Consider the following 15,040-nt stretch of genomic DNA (forward strand, 5'->3'; position numbering starts at 1 on the left):
AAGATGAACAGAAAACACCCAGCTGGGACAAAATATTTTTGCATTTAAAAAGAAAAAGGAAAACCAAAACGCCCGGTTAAGTCAGAAATAAAACACCGTCGAGGGAACCTCTGGGGAAGTGGGGCTCTCAAACTGCAGCAGGAACCATGCCAACACTTTAAAAAAAAATCTCTTGCTATTTTTAAATTATTTTTTTTTCCCACACTCTGCTTTTTAATTTCTGCTGTCTGCACCTCCTGCCACTGGCAGCGGATGAAAGTGGCTGCTGGGGCAGACGGAGTGTGTGCTGCGGCTCTGGTACCCCGCATCCGGCCCTATAGTCCCGTCCCGTCCCGCTCCTGCCCTCCCCAGAGCCCAGCCTGCAGGGAAGGGGTGCCCGACTGAACACCCTTTCTTCATTAACTCCATTTTGCATTTAGTCATCTAATTAAAAATAAATCTTGCAGCATTGATTATGCCTGTAAGCATATTCCAGGTGTATTTTCCACCATCCTAATGCTCAGAGGCAAGGTTCCCACTCACCCCCTGCCTTCTCACTGCTGAACCCCAGCCCCATCCACAGCTGAAAATCAGGAAGAACAAGCAAATACACCCAAAAACTAAAAATCCCGGGATGTGCAAGGACCATGGCCTCTGTGAGTCCCAACCCAGGCTACAAAGGTTTGGGTCTGTATGTATACATAGCCATATATATCAGGGTACAAGGTCTTGGGTGTGTATGTATACAAACCCATACATCTGTGTGTGTATATAAATATATATTAGTGTATCTATATAACCATACACACCCACATCATGCTCACTATTAAGCACCTGTCCGACAGCTTTTTGTTTAATTTACAACACTTTTATTGCGTCGTGAAGAACCCCCTCAATTCTTCTCCTGAAGGTAGTAGCTTCGGGGCTATCCCCTCCCTCCCTCCCTCTCCCCATCATTTTTTTTTTTAAATTTTTTTTCTGGGGGGGAAACAGTCTATTTTCCTGAAGGCAGCATCCCTCTCCGTCCCCCTACACCACGTCCCCGCGGCTCTGCGCCCGCCAGCGCCCGCGCAGCCTCCGCAGCGGCTCCTCGTCCTCCGGCCCCTCCAGCTCGGGGAAGCCCAGCCGGTCCAGCACCTCGTAGACACCGGCCACGGCTGCCACCTGGAAGCAGAGCAGAGAGGTTGAGGCAGTTTTGCCCCCTCCACCCATCCTCCAACCCCATAAGGAGGACGGGGAGCAGTGGCCGCTGCGTCCCCGTGCACGACCCCAAGCCGGGGAGAAGCATGGACCACCGCCTGCGTGGCACCGACCCCTCCCCGAGCTTCCCTCCAGCTGCTGCGTGGTTTTATAAGCAGCTTTATGGTTTGTTAGCTTTGGCACCCTTCCGGAAAAGAAGTTACAATGTCGCCTTGTTGATGTTTTTTTTTTGAAAAAGAACTGAAAATGCAAAGCTTGTGCTGGAGCACCGCGTGGAGCCAAAGGCTCCTTTGATGCGCGGTGGGGTGCACCTCCTCCCTGAAAACAGGGGCACAGGAGGCAGGTTTAAGCCCAGGATGAGGAAAAGAGCGACATTTCTTCCAGAACAATGTGGCTGGTGGGGATTTCTTGGATTTGAGGTCTTCCCCCTCCTCCAGCGAGGTGTGCCTTGAGGAGCGAGGCTGGGGTCAAGGAGCTGGAGCAAGACGAGGGACAAGGAGCATCACAGTGTGTTTTACACATCAAAACGTGATAAAAAACGACATATGGGGTGCTTTGTAAGGTCATCCCCATGCAAACATACAGGATACAGCCTCCTGGACCTGGGCTAGGAGGAGGACCTGGCACCAGGAATATTTCCCAGCACAAATTAGCGGCACGGGGCAAGGCACAAGGCTCTCCCAGCTCGCTGAGGTGCAGCGTTTTCCTAAAACCCTGTGTGTCTCCATCCAGGTAGGTTAATAAACAGCTTATTTAGGATGCTGTGTTGCAACCAGAGCTTTCCCAGCACTGGGAGTGCTCAGAGCTGGTGTTTCAGGCTGCGATGAGAGGTGACAGTGGGCTGGGTCCAGCACCCATTGCAGGTGCATGATGATGGCACGTGCAGAATAATGGCTGAGAACGGAGACACCTTCCTATCACGCCAAACTCTGGTCCAAATAAAAGCCCTACCTCGCGCATCCAGAGGCTGAAGGGCCGCTGCCAGGAGTCCTTCTTCTCCAGGTGCAGGTAGGCGTTGAAGACGATCAGGTAGATGTAGCGCTCCAGGTACTGCAAGCTCCTCAGCCGCAGCAGCCGCCGCTCCTGCTCGTCCTTGCCCGACCGCCCCTGGAAGCGCAAGGACAAAAAGAAGCTCAGCAGCCTACACTCTCATTAGGTTGTGGCTTCCAGCAACATAAAAAGCTTCCCCTTTTACCCCACAGCCCTCAAAAATAGAGGAGGTGTTGCTATGCCTGTGCCCAGCATCCTGCCCCTCTCCAGGCGGGAGCAGAGCAAACTGCTCCAGCTTTCATTTATTTTATTTTTTCCCCAACTTTACAGCCCTGTTCATGGCAGGACTGTGAGATCAGGTCTGCCCTGGGGAAAGACATCTCTGCGTGTACACGCCAGTATTTGGGTAGAGTGGATCCTGATTTGGCTTCTGTGAGTGTTTCTAATCCTGCTCGAAGCCCAGAAGTGGGAAATGGAGAGGACACAACTGGGTTAAAGACCACGACCAGCATCAGAGCAACGTGGTCCCGCAGAAATGACCAATAAACCAAGGAACCTAACGAAGATTGTTATCCTCATAGCGTTTATCCCAAAAAACACTGCAGCAAACCCAGGACAGCTCTGCAGCAGCCAGGCTGGGAGGAAGCAGGCAGCTCTCTGCTGTTGGCTCCTGCCGAGGAAACCTCCCCAAACAACACATCTTCCGGCAGCGGAAGGAATGCATCAACCTATTTTTTCCTCCTGGGTTGGGATGGGAAGGGCTAGGGAGGAATCCGAGCCGAGCACCATGCATTTTCCTTCCCTCCCGATCGTCCTAATCCTGCAGAGCATCCCCTGCAAGGCTCTGAAAGCTGCTCCCACCCACCCGAGAGCGAAACAAAGAGCAGGATGCAACCCAAACCCATTTTGCAAAGCCCAGAAGGGGGTTTTGGGTGTCTAGAAGCACATCCATTTCTTCCAGCTTGCATCTGCCAGCCAGAGCAGAGATGTCCCCACGGAGCCTGCCCATCCCGGGCTCACTTTTGGGGGAAAAAAAAGCAAAAAAAGCAAGCATTTGCACATGCCCTCTCCAAGGTGGCGATACAAGGCTCTTCTTATGGCAGGGGAGCAGGGCAGCGGATGGCTCCCTGCTTATCTCCCTTCCCCATCAGGCCGGGCTGGACGCAGCTGGCCGGGAAACAGGATGCGGCCCAGGAACACCCCTGCGCTGCTCCTCGCTGCCAAGCTCCGGCGAGAGGGGCAGGGAGGTCGCGGGAACAGGCAGGCGTCTTCTGAAAAATAATGCTGCTAATAACCGGGAGCAGCTCCCCGCCGGAGCCGGAGGAGCCAGCGGGGATGGGAGGAGAAGGGGACGGAGCGGCCCTGCCCTCTGCCGGCTGCAGCGCCGGGACGCGGCACGGCGAGGGATGCACGGGGTGCTGGACCACCACGACCCCATTACCTGGGGTAAGGGACGCCAAAGGGTGAAAAAACCACCACCACCTTAACTCTCTGCTTTCCGTTCAGCCCCCCTAAACCAGCTGTGGTGAGCGCCGAGAGCGCACAGGAGCCGTCGGGCTGTGCTGGGATGTCCCATAGCATTTGGGAAACCCGCGGAAGAACCCAAAAGCCACCACCGAAGGAGCCCCAGCACCCTTCTCATGACAAATCCCACAGCTTCAGCCGGAGAGTCTGCCCTGCTCCGGGATCCGGCCGTCCTCCCTGGGGTCTCGAAAACGGAAAAGGGCCCGGAGGTGCTGCTCACCTGCCGGTAGGTGCAGATGATGATTTCTCGGAGGTGATAGTGCATGGGCGTCATGGTCTCGCTGACTGTGTCCAGGGCCATGTCCACCTCCTTCTTCATCCGGTGGCCGTCAGGCAGGAGCTGGACCACCTTCATCACCACCTGGAGTGGGGACAAAGCAAAAGGGGCTTCACCTGGAGCCCCCAACCCAACCTCCCCATGCCCGTGCTCACCTCCCGCCCCAGGGGAGGACCTATTCCCTCCAGGCAAGGAGGGCTGGCGCACCTTGCAGGGCTCAGGAGACCCTACAGCATGCGGCCACGGCAGCTGCAGGACTCACCTCGAACTCCCCCTTGGTGTATTTGGCGTCGGGCACGCTCACGATCTCGTCCTCGCTCGCCTCGGGGACGCCCTGCGGCAGGGCAGGGAGGGACGGGGCATTAGGTGCATGTGGGTCCAGCCCCCCCGAGCCCCCCGCCAGCCGCGCGCGCCGGTACCCACAGCACAGTGCCAGAGTGCCAGGACGGCGATGACCATGGCCGTGGTGGTCCGGCCCCGGCCACTGGCGCAGTTGAAGACGAAGGCTGCCCGCGCGTCCTCAGCCAGGGTGGTCTTCATCGCCTCCAGCAGCCGGTCAAAGTCCTGCCGAGGGCAAAGCCAGGATTTAGGGAGGGTGCTGCCCCCCGCCCGGCCAAGGGGTTGTGGCTCAGGGACAAGGTGACACAGCCGGTACCTGCTCCTTGGGAGCACAGAAGTCGGGGATGGGGATGCGCCGGTACGTCAGGCCCGGGTAGGTGCTCTTGTGCTGGTTGAAGATCTCCTGGGTGGTCAGGCAGCTCTTGAACATCTTCATCTGCTTCTCCGCCTCCAGGTAGACCTCCAGCCACTGCTGCGACTTCAGCAGGTCGCCCTTCAGCGTGGACTCGAGCTTCTGCAGAGAATGGAGGAGCCCTCACCTTCACGATATCAGACCCACTCCTCGTCCACCTCTTCCCCTTATTGTATTTTTATTTTTAATTCCCCTCTCAACCACCCTTCAGCCAACACAGACCCCCGTGCCGTGTCCACCACTTCTGCCCCAGGGACTGTGGGCACCGCAATCCTCCCAGACCCCACAGAGCTCCTCCACGCCTCCAGGGTGCTGCTGGCAGCTGCACCCCCCTCCCTGCCCCAAAAAAGCCCCCAAAAAGGAGCTGTGAAGGCTGAGGCACTAACAAAGCCCGGTTTCTCTGTGCACATCTCTCATGAGGGCTCCGCAGAGGGGGAGATGCCTTTCCCTCAGCGGGAACATGACCTACGCCTCTGTCCCACATCCAGCTATTTATCTGCAAAAAAACTCGTAAGAATGGAAAACGAGGTCAAATTTAGCTCAAATGGGCCAGAGGGTAGAGTTTAGAAGTGCAAAGAAGAGGAAAAGCACGACAGAGACAAGGAGAAGATCAGCAGCACCAGCCAGGATCAGTGCTGGGAAGCATCCTCCATGCATCCCCTGGTGCAACCTTTGTCCATCGTCCCTCCTGCCCCGAGGCACGATGAGGCACCCCAAAACCCCAAGCTCACCTCCAGCTGCTCGGGCGTGGAGGCGGGCACAGAGACGAGCTCGTCGAGGCTCCCCGGCTCCCTGAGCGTGTAGACCTGCTCGTTCCCCTCCAGCACCACCTCCTCCCGCAGGTTGACCCACAGGATGCGCGAGTGCTTCCTCTTTGCGTCCGTCAGGTACCGCAGGACGCTCCCAAGGGTCTAGGGCGAGGGGTGGCCAAGGTGAGGGGACGGCACCCGGAGGGGTGGCCCTGCCCTGTCTGGGGTGCGTGCCCCTCACCTTGGAGCTGGGCTGCGCCGTCCCGTAGACGGGCATCTTGGGCACCCGTCGGAAGTTGGCCACGCTCATCTCCTTGACGGTGCTCAGCACGTCCGGGCAGAAGCGCTCGTCAGCCACCTGCAGCGGGACAGACAGGGCTGGGCATCCCATCCTTGCCGAGCATGTGGACCTGGGGACCCCCAAAACTCTCCTCCTGCCCTGCCACGGAGGAACCCTGCTCCTCCCACCCCGCCAAACCTCGCTGAGGTTGGGCACCAGGACGGGTACTCACCAGTACCCGCGTCCCCTTGGCCAGGAGGTCCCCGGGGACGGCGAGCTCGGAGGAGCCGATGTCCGCCTGCAGCCGGTACAGCTCGGGGTGCCGGCACATCCACCTGCTGAAGCTGAGGGCAAAGCCCAGGGGGTACTGCCGGCGAGGGGCCGGGGGGGCGCGCCATCAGCCTGGGCTCGCTCCCCCTGCCCGGCACCTCTCCGCCTCCGTGCGCTTCCAAAACCCCCCAGCGCTCCCAGCCGCGGCATCTCGGAGGTGGCCCCGCCACCCGGCGACGAAGGCGGGCGGCCCTTACCTGCTCGTGAAGGTAGTAGTTGAAAGCAACCAGGTAGAAATAGCGCTCGAGGCTCTGCTGGATCCTCTGGAGGAAATGTTCTTTGGTGCTGCCCCCCTGGAAGCAAGCGCAGGTGGCACTCGTCACGGCCAGCGCGGAGCTGCAGCAGGAGCCCATTCTCCTGGAGCCCTGCACGCAGGGCAGGAGAGCACCACAAGCTGGCACAGAAGAGCAGCAAGCAAGCTGGCCCAAGGCATTTTAAAACAGTCTTTTTTGGGGAAAAGGAGATAGAAATCCCACTGAAATCCGTTAGAAGGTTTCGTGGTTTGGTGTTGGTTTTTTTTTGCGTATTTACACTAACTTCACCAAGTTGTTTGCTTGGAAATAAACTGCTTCCAAACGAGGAGAGGGGTGAAAAACTTACAGAACCCTATCTGGAATAGTTTTTGCTGCTTTTTTTGTTTAGTTTTAAAATGAAACATTTCAAGTTTTTCCACGCCGAGTGATGCTTAGAGCCATAAATTTGCATTTCGGATCAAACAAAGCCTTCCCCTTCACCCAGGGACGCACCGGGAGCGGGTCCAACAGGACACGAGCTGCCTGCCTGTCCCAGAGAGACAATGTCCAGATGCTGACAGAGAGCAAAACCCAAAAGGAGGGGGGTTGATCCACGCAAGGTGCTCACACCACCCCAGACACCTCTACGGCTGAGATGCTCTGGCTGCTGCGTTTCCCCAGGGGCTGCTGGGTGTCCTACTGGGGATGCAAGCTGGGAACCTGGGGACTTTCTGCAATTCGGAAACCACCCGACCTCAACTTCAGGGGCCACGTGCACCCAGTCCTCCTTCCCTGCAAGCAAAACCCCATCCTAGACACGGTGGGAACCCTGAAATTCAGGAGGTGCACTGCTGGAGATCCTCCCCTGCAGCACGGGTGGACCTGGTTATGTCGCCGAGGCAGTGGCATAGATTCATGAGTATTTATTGACTCGATATCTGCAAGATGAAGGTGTCTCGCTGCCATCTATCAAGGAGGCAGAGCAGCACGTTTGCTCTGGAAACTCAACACAAAGCCCAGGAGGATGGAGTCGTGCCAGGGTTGGACCGGGGAGAGCAGGGTACCGCCAGGATGCGGCCGAGCATCCCACCCCAGCCCCTGCATCGCGCCTACCGTCGCGCCAGGACCTAAATCTCCGCTTTTTCCACCCAGCTCGGGGCAGTTCTTTGTGGGATAAATCCTCCATGCCTTTCCTCTCTGCCTCTCCCCCCACCCGCGTCCCCCCCCGGCACATTTTCCTGGCCCCTGGCCATTGTTTAAACGTGCTCTCGCTACGTGCAGACTTCAAATAAACACTCCTCTCGGCTAATTTACGGCAATCCCCGGCCATTTGTTTTCTCCCGTCGAGGAGGACAAGGAGCAGCCCTCCCTGGCGCGAGGAGAGGGTCACCCGGGGCACCTTTCACCCCCAAAGCACCCAGCCAGGGCACCCACGGGTGTCCCCGTGGCTGCACCCACACCTGGCCCCGTGGCCGAGCGAACACAGCTTTGTGCCATCACCTGGAGCGGTACCAAACAGACCCGAATCCACCCTAAAAAAGGAACTGATGGGGGTAGGGGCTGAAATTTGGGGTTTCCGGCTCTAACAGCGCATTCACCACTCAGATGGAAAAATTCGCCTCCAAAAAGGCTTGAAGGTAAAAGATGAGCCGGGCGCACCTGGGGTTTGCGCCACCTCTGCCGGCCAAGAGCTGGCTGGGAGAGGCAGGCGAATTGCTGGACCTCAACCTGCCGGTTCTCCAGTTTTGGAGATGACAAAATAATATTTTATATTATTTTTTGTCCCAAGGGCATCTACCAGAGGCAGTGGCAATGCCCAGAAAGAGCAGATTTCCACAACTTTACAGCCCTCGACCAAAAAAAAAAAAAAAACAAAATGCAACACACCCCAACCTTCCAGGTTCGCGTGTCCCTGGGATGCTTCCAGGGCGCAGGAAGTCTCAGATTTCCACAATTTACATTCTTCCCATCCGCTCACAGAAACATTTCTGTAAATTACTGCTGCCAAGAGGCCAAGCCATCCTCTAATTAACGGCTCGCTAACGAGGGCCCCCAGCTGACACCCCAGGGCTCAGCGTGGCGCACTGTTGAGCAGGGAGATGTTGCTCCTCAGCCCCCCAAAGCCATGTGGGCAGTGGTACCTGGGTCTGGCGGTCTTCCCCGAACCCTTCCAGCTTCTTCTTGGCCTCATGGATGGCTTCCTTCATGTCATGCATCTCCGAGCAGAAGGCGATCGCACTGTCCACCTTGCACGGGGAGAGTTGGTCAACAGAGCCCACTTTGCCCACCCTGAGCTCTCTGGGAGTCGTGCAGCACCCCGCTTACCTCCTCCACCATTTGCTGCCCTTTGGGTACCAACTCGATGAAGCTCTGGATCACCCGAAACCTGGCCCTTGGCGACGTTTTGGCCGGCAGCTGGGGGCTGCCCGCAGGGATGGGAGGGAAAATTTTAAAAAGGAGGCATCAAACCCATGCCCACCAGGGTCACCCCATGGCCCCGGGGACGGTCCCTGCTTACTCGGGCTTCTGCGTGGCTCCCCGGTGGTGGAGGAGGACGAGGGTGCCCATGGCCATGGCCAGGTTGGTCCTGCCCATGCCGGTCTGGCAGCTGAAGAGCAGCGCCGGGGGGGGTCTGCCGGGGTCCCGCAGCAGGAGGCCGGGGCTCTCCTAGGAGGAAAGGAGATGGAGAGGGATGGTGCGGGCCCACGGGGACCACAGCGGTGGTGTAACGACTGGCACAACAAGCACAGCGCTACCAAGAGCACCCCCAGCACCCTGCCTGGGCCGGGGGTGGCACCCTTTGCCCCCAACCCCAAAGAACTGCAGAAAGCAAACCCCACCACCCCAAATCCCTGCGGAGCCGGCGCTTTCACTCATCTCACCCTGAGGAAGCGGATGAAGGCATCGAAGTGCTCCTCCAGTGGGGCGCCGTCGGCGGGCAGGGGCAGGCGGTGGTAGCGGTAGGCAGGCAGGAGGAAGACGGGCCGGCGGTACACCTCCTCCGTCACCTGGACGTCCTCCTCGCCCTGCACCCGCACAGCATGAGGCTCGTCCCGCAACCGCTCGATGTCATCGTAAACGTAGTAGACCCCCTCGCTCAGCTGCGCGAAGTCGTGGATCTGGAGGAGGTGGGGATCGCCGTCAGCACCCATGGGTAGCCGACCACCTCCAACCCCCCCGTGGGATGCCCAAAGGGGGCCATCTCCATCTCAGTTCCTCAAGTCTTTGCTCTGTTGGACACCAAACTACGTGGAGATGAACATCAGAGGGTGGTGACCCTTGCCATGGCCCCACCGGCATCACCTCTTTGCGGATGGTGAGCTCCAGGTCCTCGACACGCAGCCCCCTGTGCAGGCCGCGGAGGTTCTCATGGAGGTTCTCCTTGCCCCGTGGCGTGTAGGCCATGAAGTCGCCCTCCACGCGCAGGAAGAGCACAGGCTCCTCGCGGACGCAGAAAAAGACACACTCCTGCAAAGACAGCCATGGATGAGGTGTGTCGGGGATGGCACTGCTTATATTAGGACAAGGCTTCCCAAAAACCTTCCCTTCCCAAAGCCTTCTGTCCTCCACAGACCAGCCAGCAGCTCTGGAGCATGTAGGCTGCTCTCCCCCAAAGATCTCCCCTTGCTTCTCCATGACCCTACTTCTCCATGACCCTATATTTCCATGACCCTACTGCTCCTGTCCCACAAATAAAAGCAGAAACGCTCTGATTTTGAGCAAAACCAACCTTGTGGCCCTCTCTCTGCAGCTTCTGCAGAACCAGCCTGAAGCCGTTGAGGCTGGGCTGCCCCATGCCAAACACTGCGTAGCCGCCCTTGGCTTGCCGGAAATTCGGGGCGCCGCAGCTGCCGGTGGTGTTCAGGACATCCAGCTTGCCATGCACGTCTCTGACCATGAAATATTTCCCCTGTGGGGTAAGAAAGAGGTGGAGCCGGATCCGAGCGCGGGCGGCGGGCGGGGGGCCAGGCACAGCGATGCCCACCTGCACCAGGTAGTGCTCTGGCGTGGCCTCGGAGATACGCCCCACCGTGTAGTTGGCCTTCAGCAGCTCATCGTGGATCTGAAACTCCTCCCTGCAGTTGTACCTGGAGAAAACATATGGTATAGTCACAAAAAAATAAAAATTATTAAAAGAAAAGGTGATTTTTTTTGCTGGAGTGGGACGGGAGCGTGCAATAGGGCCACCCAACACAACAGGGACACCAAACCAAATAGACGGAGGGCGATGCCTGAAATTTTTTTTTTTTAAAAAGCAATTTTTTTGCTGGAGAGGGACGGGAGCTTGCAATAGGGCCACCCAACACAACGGGGACACCAAACCAAATAGACGGAGGGCGATGCCCGAAGGTCTTGCGCGCGGCCACCCCGACTCACGTGATGACCACGGGTGCCACTTTGTTGGTGATGATGGATTTGGCCTTGCTGTTGTGCAGCCCGAGGGCCTGGAAGGAGTGGATGCTCAGCGAGCGCTGGTCCTCCATGGTCCCGATGCCGTGCACACTCTCGAAGGCGGAGGCCGGGCCGGTCTGCTGCGCCGCGCTGGCGGTCGTACCCATCATCTGCAGGCGGCTGCAGGGGAAAACAAGCAGGGGGGAGGTGAGAGGGATTTTTTCGGCCGCCCGGCGCGGCGAGGAGAGGCCCATTTCCGAAGAAACACGAACCCAGCCCTTCCCGTGCTCTCCGGTTTCCTTCCCGCGCTCCTTACGGGCTTTCTCCCCCCTCGTCCTCTGCCAGGCAGGGTCCGGCCCCGGTGCAGCCCAATTCCCGGCGCTGCGGCCCCTCCGCCATCGGGGCTCAGTTTGCGGGAGCGGAGGGGGAAGGAGAAAGCCGGGATCCGGTCCCCAAAATCTGATGAGTCAGCAGATGGCACTGCAGAGTGACCCGGCGGCTTCCCGTCCCCACAGGACAGCCATGAGCCCCGCCAGCAACGTGGAAAAGGCTCGGGAAGCCAGGAAATCTTGCTGGGCGTTTCGGGTCGCCCGAATTTCCTCCTGGGCTCCCCCGCACGTGTGCGGGCAACGCTGGGGCGTGCGTGCTCACGGGGGCGTGTGCATGCACAAGGGCGGGTGTGCATACGCGTGCATGCTTGCACACGCGTGCAAGCTTCATGCATGCACACGCGTGTGCTTGCAGAGGAGGGAGGGGGTCGGGAGAGCGGAGCCCGCTCGTCCCCAAAGACAGAGGACAGCGAGGAGCATCCCGCCACGCTCGGCCACCCCGGGACAAAGCACTGACTGTCCTTGCTGGGAAGAGCAGGGGAAAAAAAGGCGCTTTTCTTGCTTTTACAGCAAAGACTCGGGCTTGCACAGGGCCGGGGCTCGCCTGGATGGGCACAGCATGTGCTGGAAGCCGTGCACACACAGCCAGCACCCCGGCCTGCAGATGCTTCGCAGCCTATCCAGCAGGCTTTGCAAGAGGCTGGATTTTAGCCGCCGTGCAGAAAGCCACCCTATGTCCTCTAAATAACAAATAATCAATAACAAAACTCCGTTTGCAAGCCACATGGCAAATTGCTGGTGGAAAAAGAGTGGTGTTTCCACTCACCAGTGGGCATTTCCCACCCCATACCGGCCCCGAAAGCCCTCCACCGCCTCGTCGGCCCCCGAATTATCCGCGGGCAGACCACGAGGCCGGGTCGGTCCCCCCCGCAGGGAGCTGGCGGGGGCCCAAAGGCGGCGCTCACAATAGCCTAAATATAGCGGGGGGGCCCCAGCTGCAGGATGCATCTGCCGCAGCCGGGAGGAAGCGTGCACTTGCCCGGCCACCTCATTGTCAGCGGGACGAGCGGGGACAAATAAATCACCACCCGCATCCCCCCTGGTAGGGCATTTGGGTTTATTGCGCGCTGTGCGGCTAGGCAAGGATTTGGGTTTTTCTTGCCCCGGCTATAGGGGTGACGGTGCCACCGTTGCTTTTCCTCATCCATCCTCTCCACCCTCGTGCCCTGCCAGCGCGACGCGGCCTCTCCCTGGGAGAAAGCCCCAAATTACACCCTGTCCACGCTAGCCAGTGATTAGCAGCTTCCTAAATTAGGACAGGCGATGCCCTTCGCCGAGGGCACCGCACGGGGCTGGCTCCGGGGGGAGAAAACAGCACCCAGCGCTGCCCCGGCTTTGTGCAGAGGGGGGATGCAGCCTGGGCAGTCCCCAAAAGATGGGGATTTGGGCCAAAAACGGGCAGTTTGTGGTGTTCCCCACTGGTGCGCCGGCAGGAAGCACCGCGGCCGCCGGATGGAGCGGGGAGCACGCGGCACTGCCGAGCCGGCAGGGAGGAAGTGATGGAGCCCGGCGCTGCCCGTGCTCTCTCACCCTCTTTTCCCAAAAAGAAAAATATTCAATGAAAAAAAGCAAACAAACAGACGGCACATCCTCTTTGTGGCGGGGAGGGAGCCCCGGTGCTGAGCTTGCGCTTCTTGTTTTCGGGCAGCGGTGAGAAAGGCACGCTGGCGGCGTGCTGGGGCACACTGCGTGGCTTAAAAAATATATAAATCATTAAATAAAATTCATTTAAAAGTTGAAAAAGGGAAGGAAGCGAGGCCTGCCCCCCTTTCTGCTTGCAAATTCAGCTTTTAGCCCAGAGAAAACAAGTTGGGGAAATAATCCTCCCCACCTGAATGCAAGCTGAGGCACCAAAATCATCCTGGAGTTTTCCCCTAAACCCAGCCCATGCCAATGGGGCGCAGGACGGGGCTGGTGGGAACGAGGCTTCTCTCACTGTGCCGGAAGGAAGCTGCTCCTTTTGAGCAAAAAGAAAGCTAAAAAGGAAAGGTGAGAAATAACACACCACACCACGCTTGCCCCTGGAGCTGCAAGCAAGCTGCTCGACCCCAAAAAGCCCTGAAATCAACCCTAAAAGCGCTTGGCGATGGGGAGCCAGGGGGCGATGCCCCGGGGCTCTCCTCCTGCGGGAATTTTGCCTTTCCCACCCCAAAAATGAGGCTCCAGCAGGCTGCGGCTCGAGGGGAAGATGCCAGGCCGGGCTTTCGGGGCTCCCGCTGCTCCCTGCGCACGTGCCAGGCGCCTTCGGGAAGCCACCTCTGCGCTGGCTCCTCGCTCCCCAGCCTCGATTTCCATCCTCGTTATTAATTTTAACGAGCTGGCACAGATGGCCAAGGTCAGATCTCAACCAGCAGAAGTTTCCTAGAAAGTCCAGGAGCGTTTCTCGCCCCCCACAGCACCCCAAAACCTCGCCCTGCGCCCCACGGGACCCCCAAAACTGCAATAACCCCAAGGGGACGTTTGCCTGTGCCCCTCGGCACGTCTGCTCCGGCAGGAAATAATTAGCTGGGAAAAAATCAGCTCGGGGGGGGTCTCCCCATCGCCGTGCCCTATTCGGTGGGAAATGGGGGCCGGTCCTGGCTTTGGGATGGTGAGAAGGGCGAAAGAAAGAAGAAGGGATGGGGAGGTGGGTTTGCTTCCCAACCCAACCCCGGTGCCGCCAGCAGAGCCGGACGGCGTCTGGGTGCTTGGGGAAGGAATTTGGGGGGGTCCGGGTGGGATTTTCTGCAAAACCCTAGGGGAGCGGGTAAGATGGGCTCGGGGATGGGGTAAGGCGCTGTTATGGGGCAGAATTAATGATGTGTGTGCCCCCCCCCCAAACACCCCCACAGGGGAACGAGCATCCCCCAAACACCCCCATATGGGGTGGAGCATCCCCTAAACGCCCCCATATGGGGTTGAGCACCCCCTAAACGCCCCCACGGGGTTCGGGCATCCCCCCCAAACATCCCTATACGGGGTCGAGCATCCCCCCAAGCACCCCCATAGGAGCTCCAGCATCCCCCCACGCACCCCTATATGGGGTCGAGCCTCCCCCAAGCACCCCAACAGGGGCTCGAGCATCCCCCACGGGGCGAGCCCCCCCGTTTGCCGCACCCCCCCTTACCCCACACACCGCAGCCCCCCCGACCCCCCCCCCCGGTCCGGTACCTGGCTGCGACCCCAACTCAGCTCCTCGGGGGGCTGCTCCGGGCCGGCCCCATAATAGGGGCAGCGGGGCCCGGGCTGGAGGCGCAGCCCCACGGCCGCCCCCCACCCCCGTCCGTCTGTCCGGCCGTGTGTCCGCCCGTCCGGCCGCCCGTCCGTCTGTCCGCCGGCGGGCGGGGAGGGCCGGGCGGGGCGGGTTTCTGCCGCCCCGGCGCTGCCAATGACCGGCGGCGGCCGCCGCGCTCCGCCCGAGCCCCGCGGAGGGACCGCCCCGGGGCAGGGACCCCCCCCTCGGGACCCCCCCGCCGGGCAGAGCCCCCTGCGGGGCCGTGGGGAGGGGCGCGGGGAGGGGAGGGACCCAGCGGGGGTGTCCGGGGACCCCATGGGACATTGCAGCCTCTCGGGGAGCCCCCCCGCACCTTGCAGCCCCTTGGGGACACCCTGGTACCTCGAAGCTTCTTGGGGACCCCCCTGCACATTGTAGACTTTTGGGGACCCCCTGGCACCTTGAAGTCCCTTGGGGACATCCCGGTACATTGCATCCCCTTGGGGACCCCCCACACACCCTACAGTCCCTTACGGACCCCCCCACATATTGCAGCCCCTTGGGGACCCCCTGGCACCTTAAAGCACCTTGGGGACCCCTGCACATTGCAGCCCGCCCCGGGACCCCCTGGCACCTAACAGCCCCTTGGGGATCCTCACACATCTTGAAGCCCCTTGGGGACCCCCTATCACATTGCAGCCCCTTGGGGACCCCCCGGTGCATTGCAACCCCCTGGGGACCCCCAGCACCTCG

The 15,040-nt window shown here is 59.6% G+C and overlaps 1 protein-coding gene across 1 annotated transcript; it reads right to left on the reverse strand.

The window, feature by feature from the left end:
- Nucleotides 1-825: 825 nt before the first annotated feature.
- Nucleotides 826-14,424, reverse strand: PALD1 (phosphatase domain containing paladin 1). The gene is made up of 19 exons (XM_083844238.1): nucleotides 14,245-14,424; nucleotides 10,691-10,885; nucleotides 10,299-10,401; nucleotides 10,044-10,223; nucleotides 9,617-9,781; nucleotides 9,196-9,432; nucleotides 8,832-8,980; nucleotides 8,639-8,735; nucleotides 8,455-8,559; nucleotides 6,278-6,373; nucleotides 5,983-6,117; nucleotides 5,712-5,828; nucleotides 5,453-5,632; nucleotides 4,626-4,823; nucleotides 4,394-4,534; nucleotides 4,233-4,304; nucleotides 3,914-4,054; nucleotides 2,131-2,286; nucleotides 826-1,143 (listed from the first exon to the last, which is right to left on the reverse strand). The coding sequence occupies exons 2-19, from the start codon at nucleotides 10,873-10,875 to the stop codon at nucleotides 1,009-1,011; spliced, it is 2,592 nt and encodes an 863-aa protein (XP_083700364.1). The 5' UTR covers nucleotides 10,876-10,885; nucleotides 14,245-14,424; the 3' UTR covers nucleotides 826-1,008.
- Between the last annotated feature and the right edge of the window lie 616 nt (nucleotides 14,425-15,040).

This window comes from Anser anser, assembly GCF_964211835.1.
Source record: "Anser anser genome assembly, chromosome: 7".
Lineage (NCBI taxonomy): Eukaryota > Metazoa > Chordata > Aves > Anseriformes > Anatidae > Anser > Anser anser.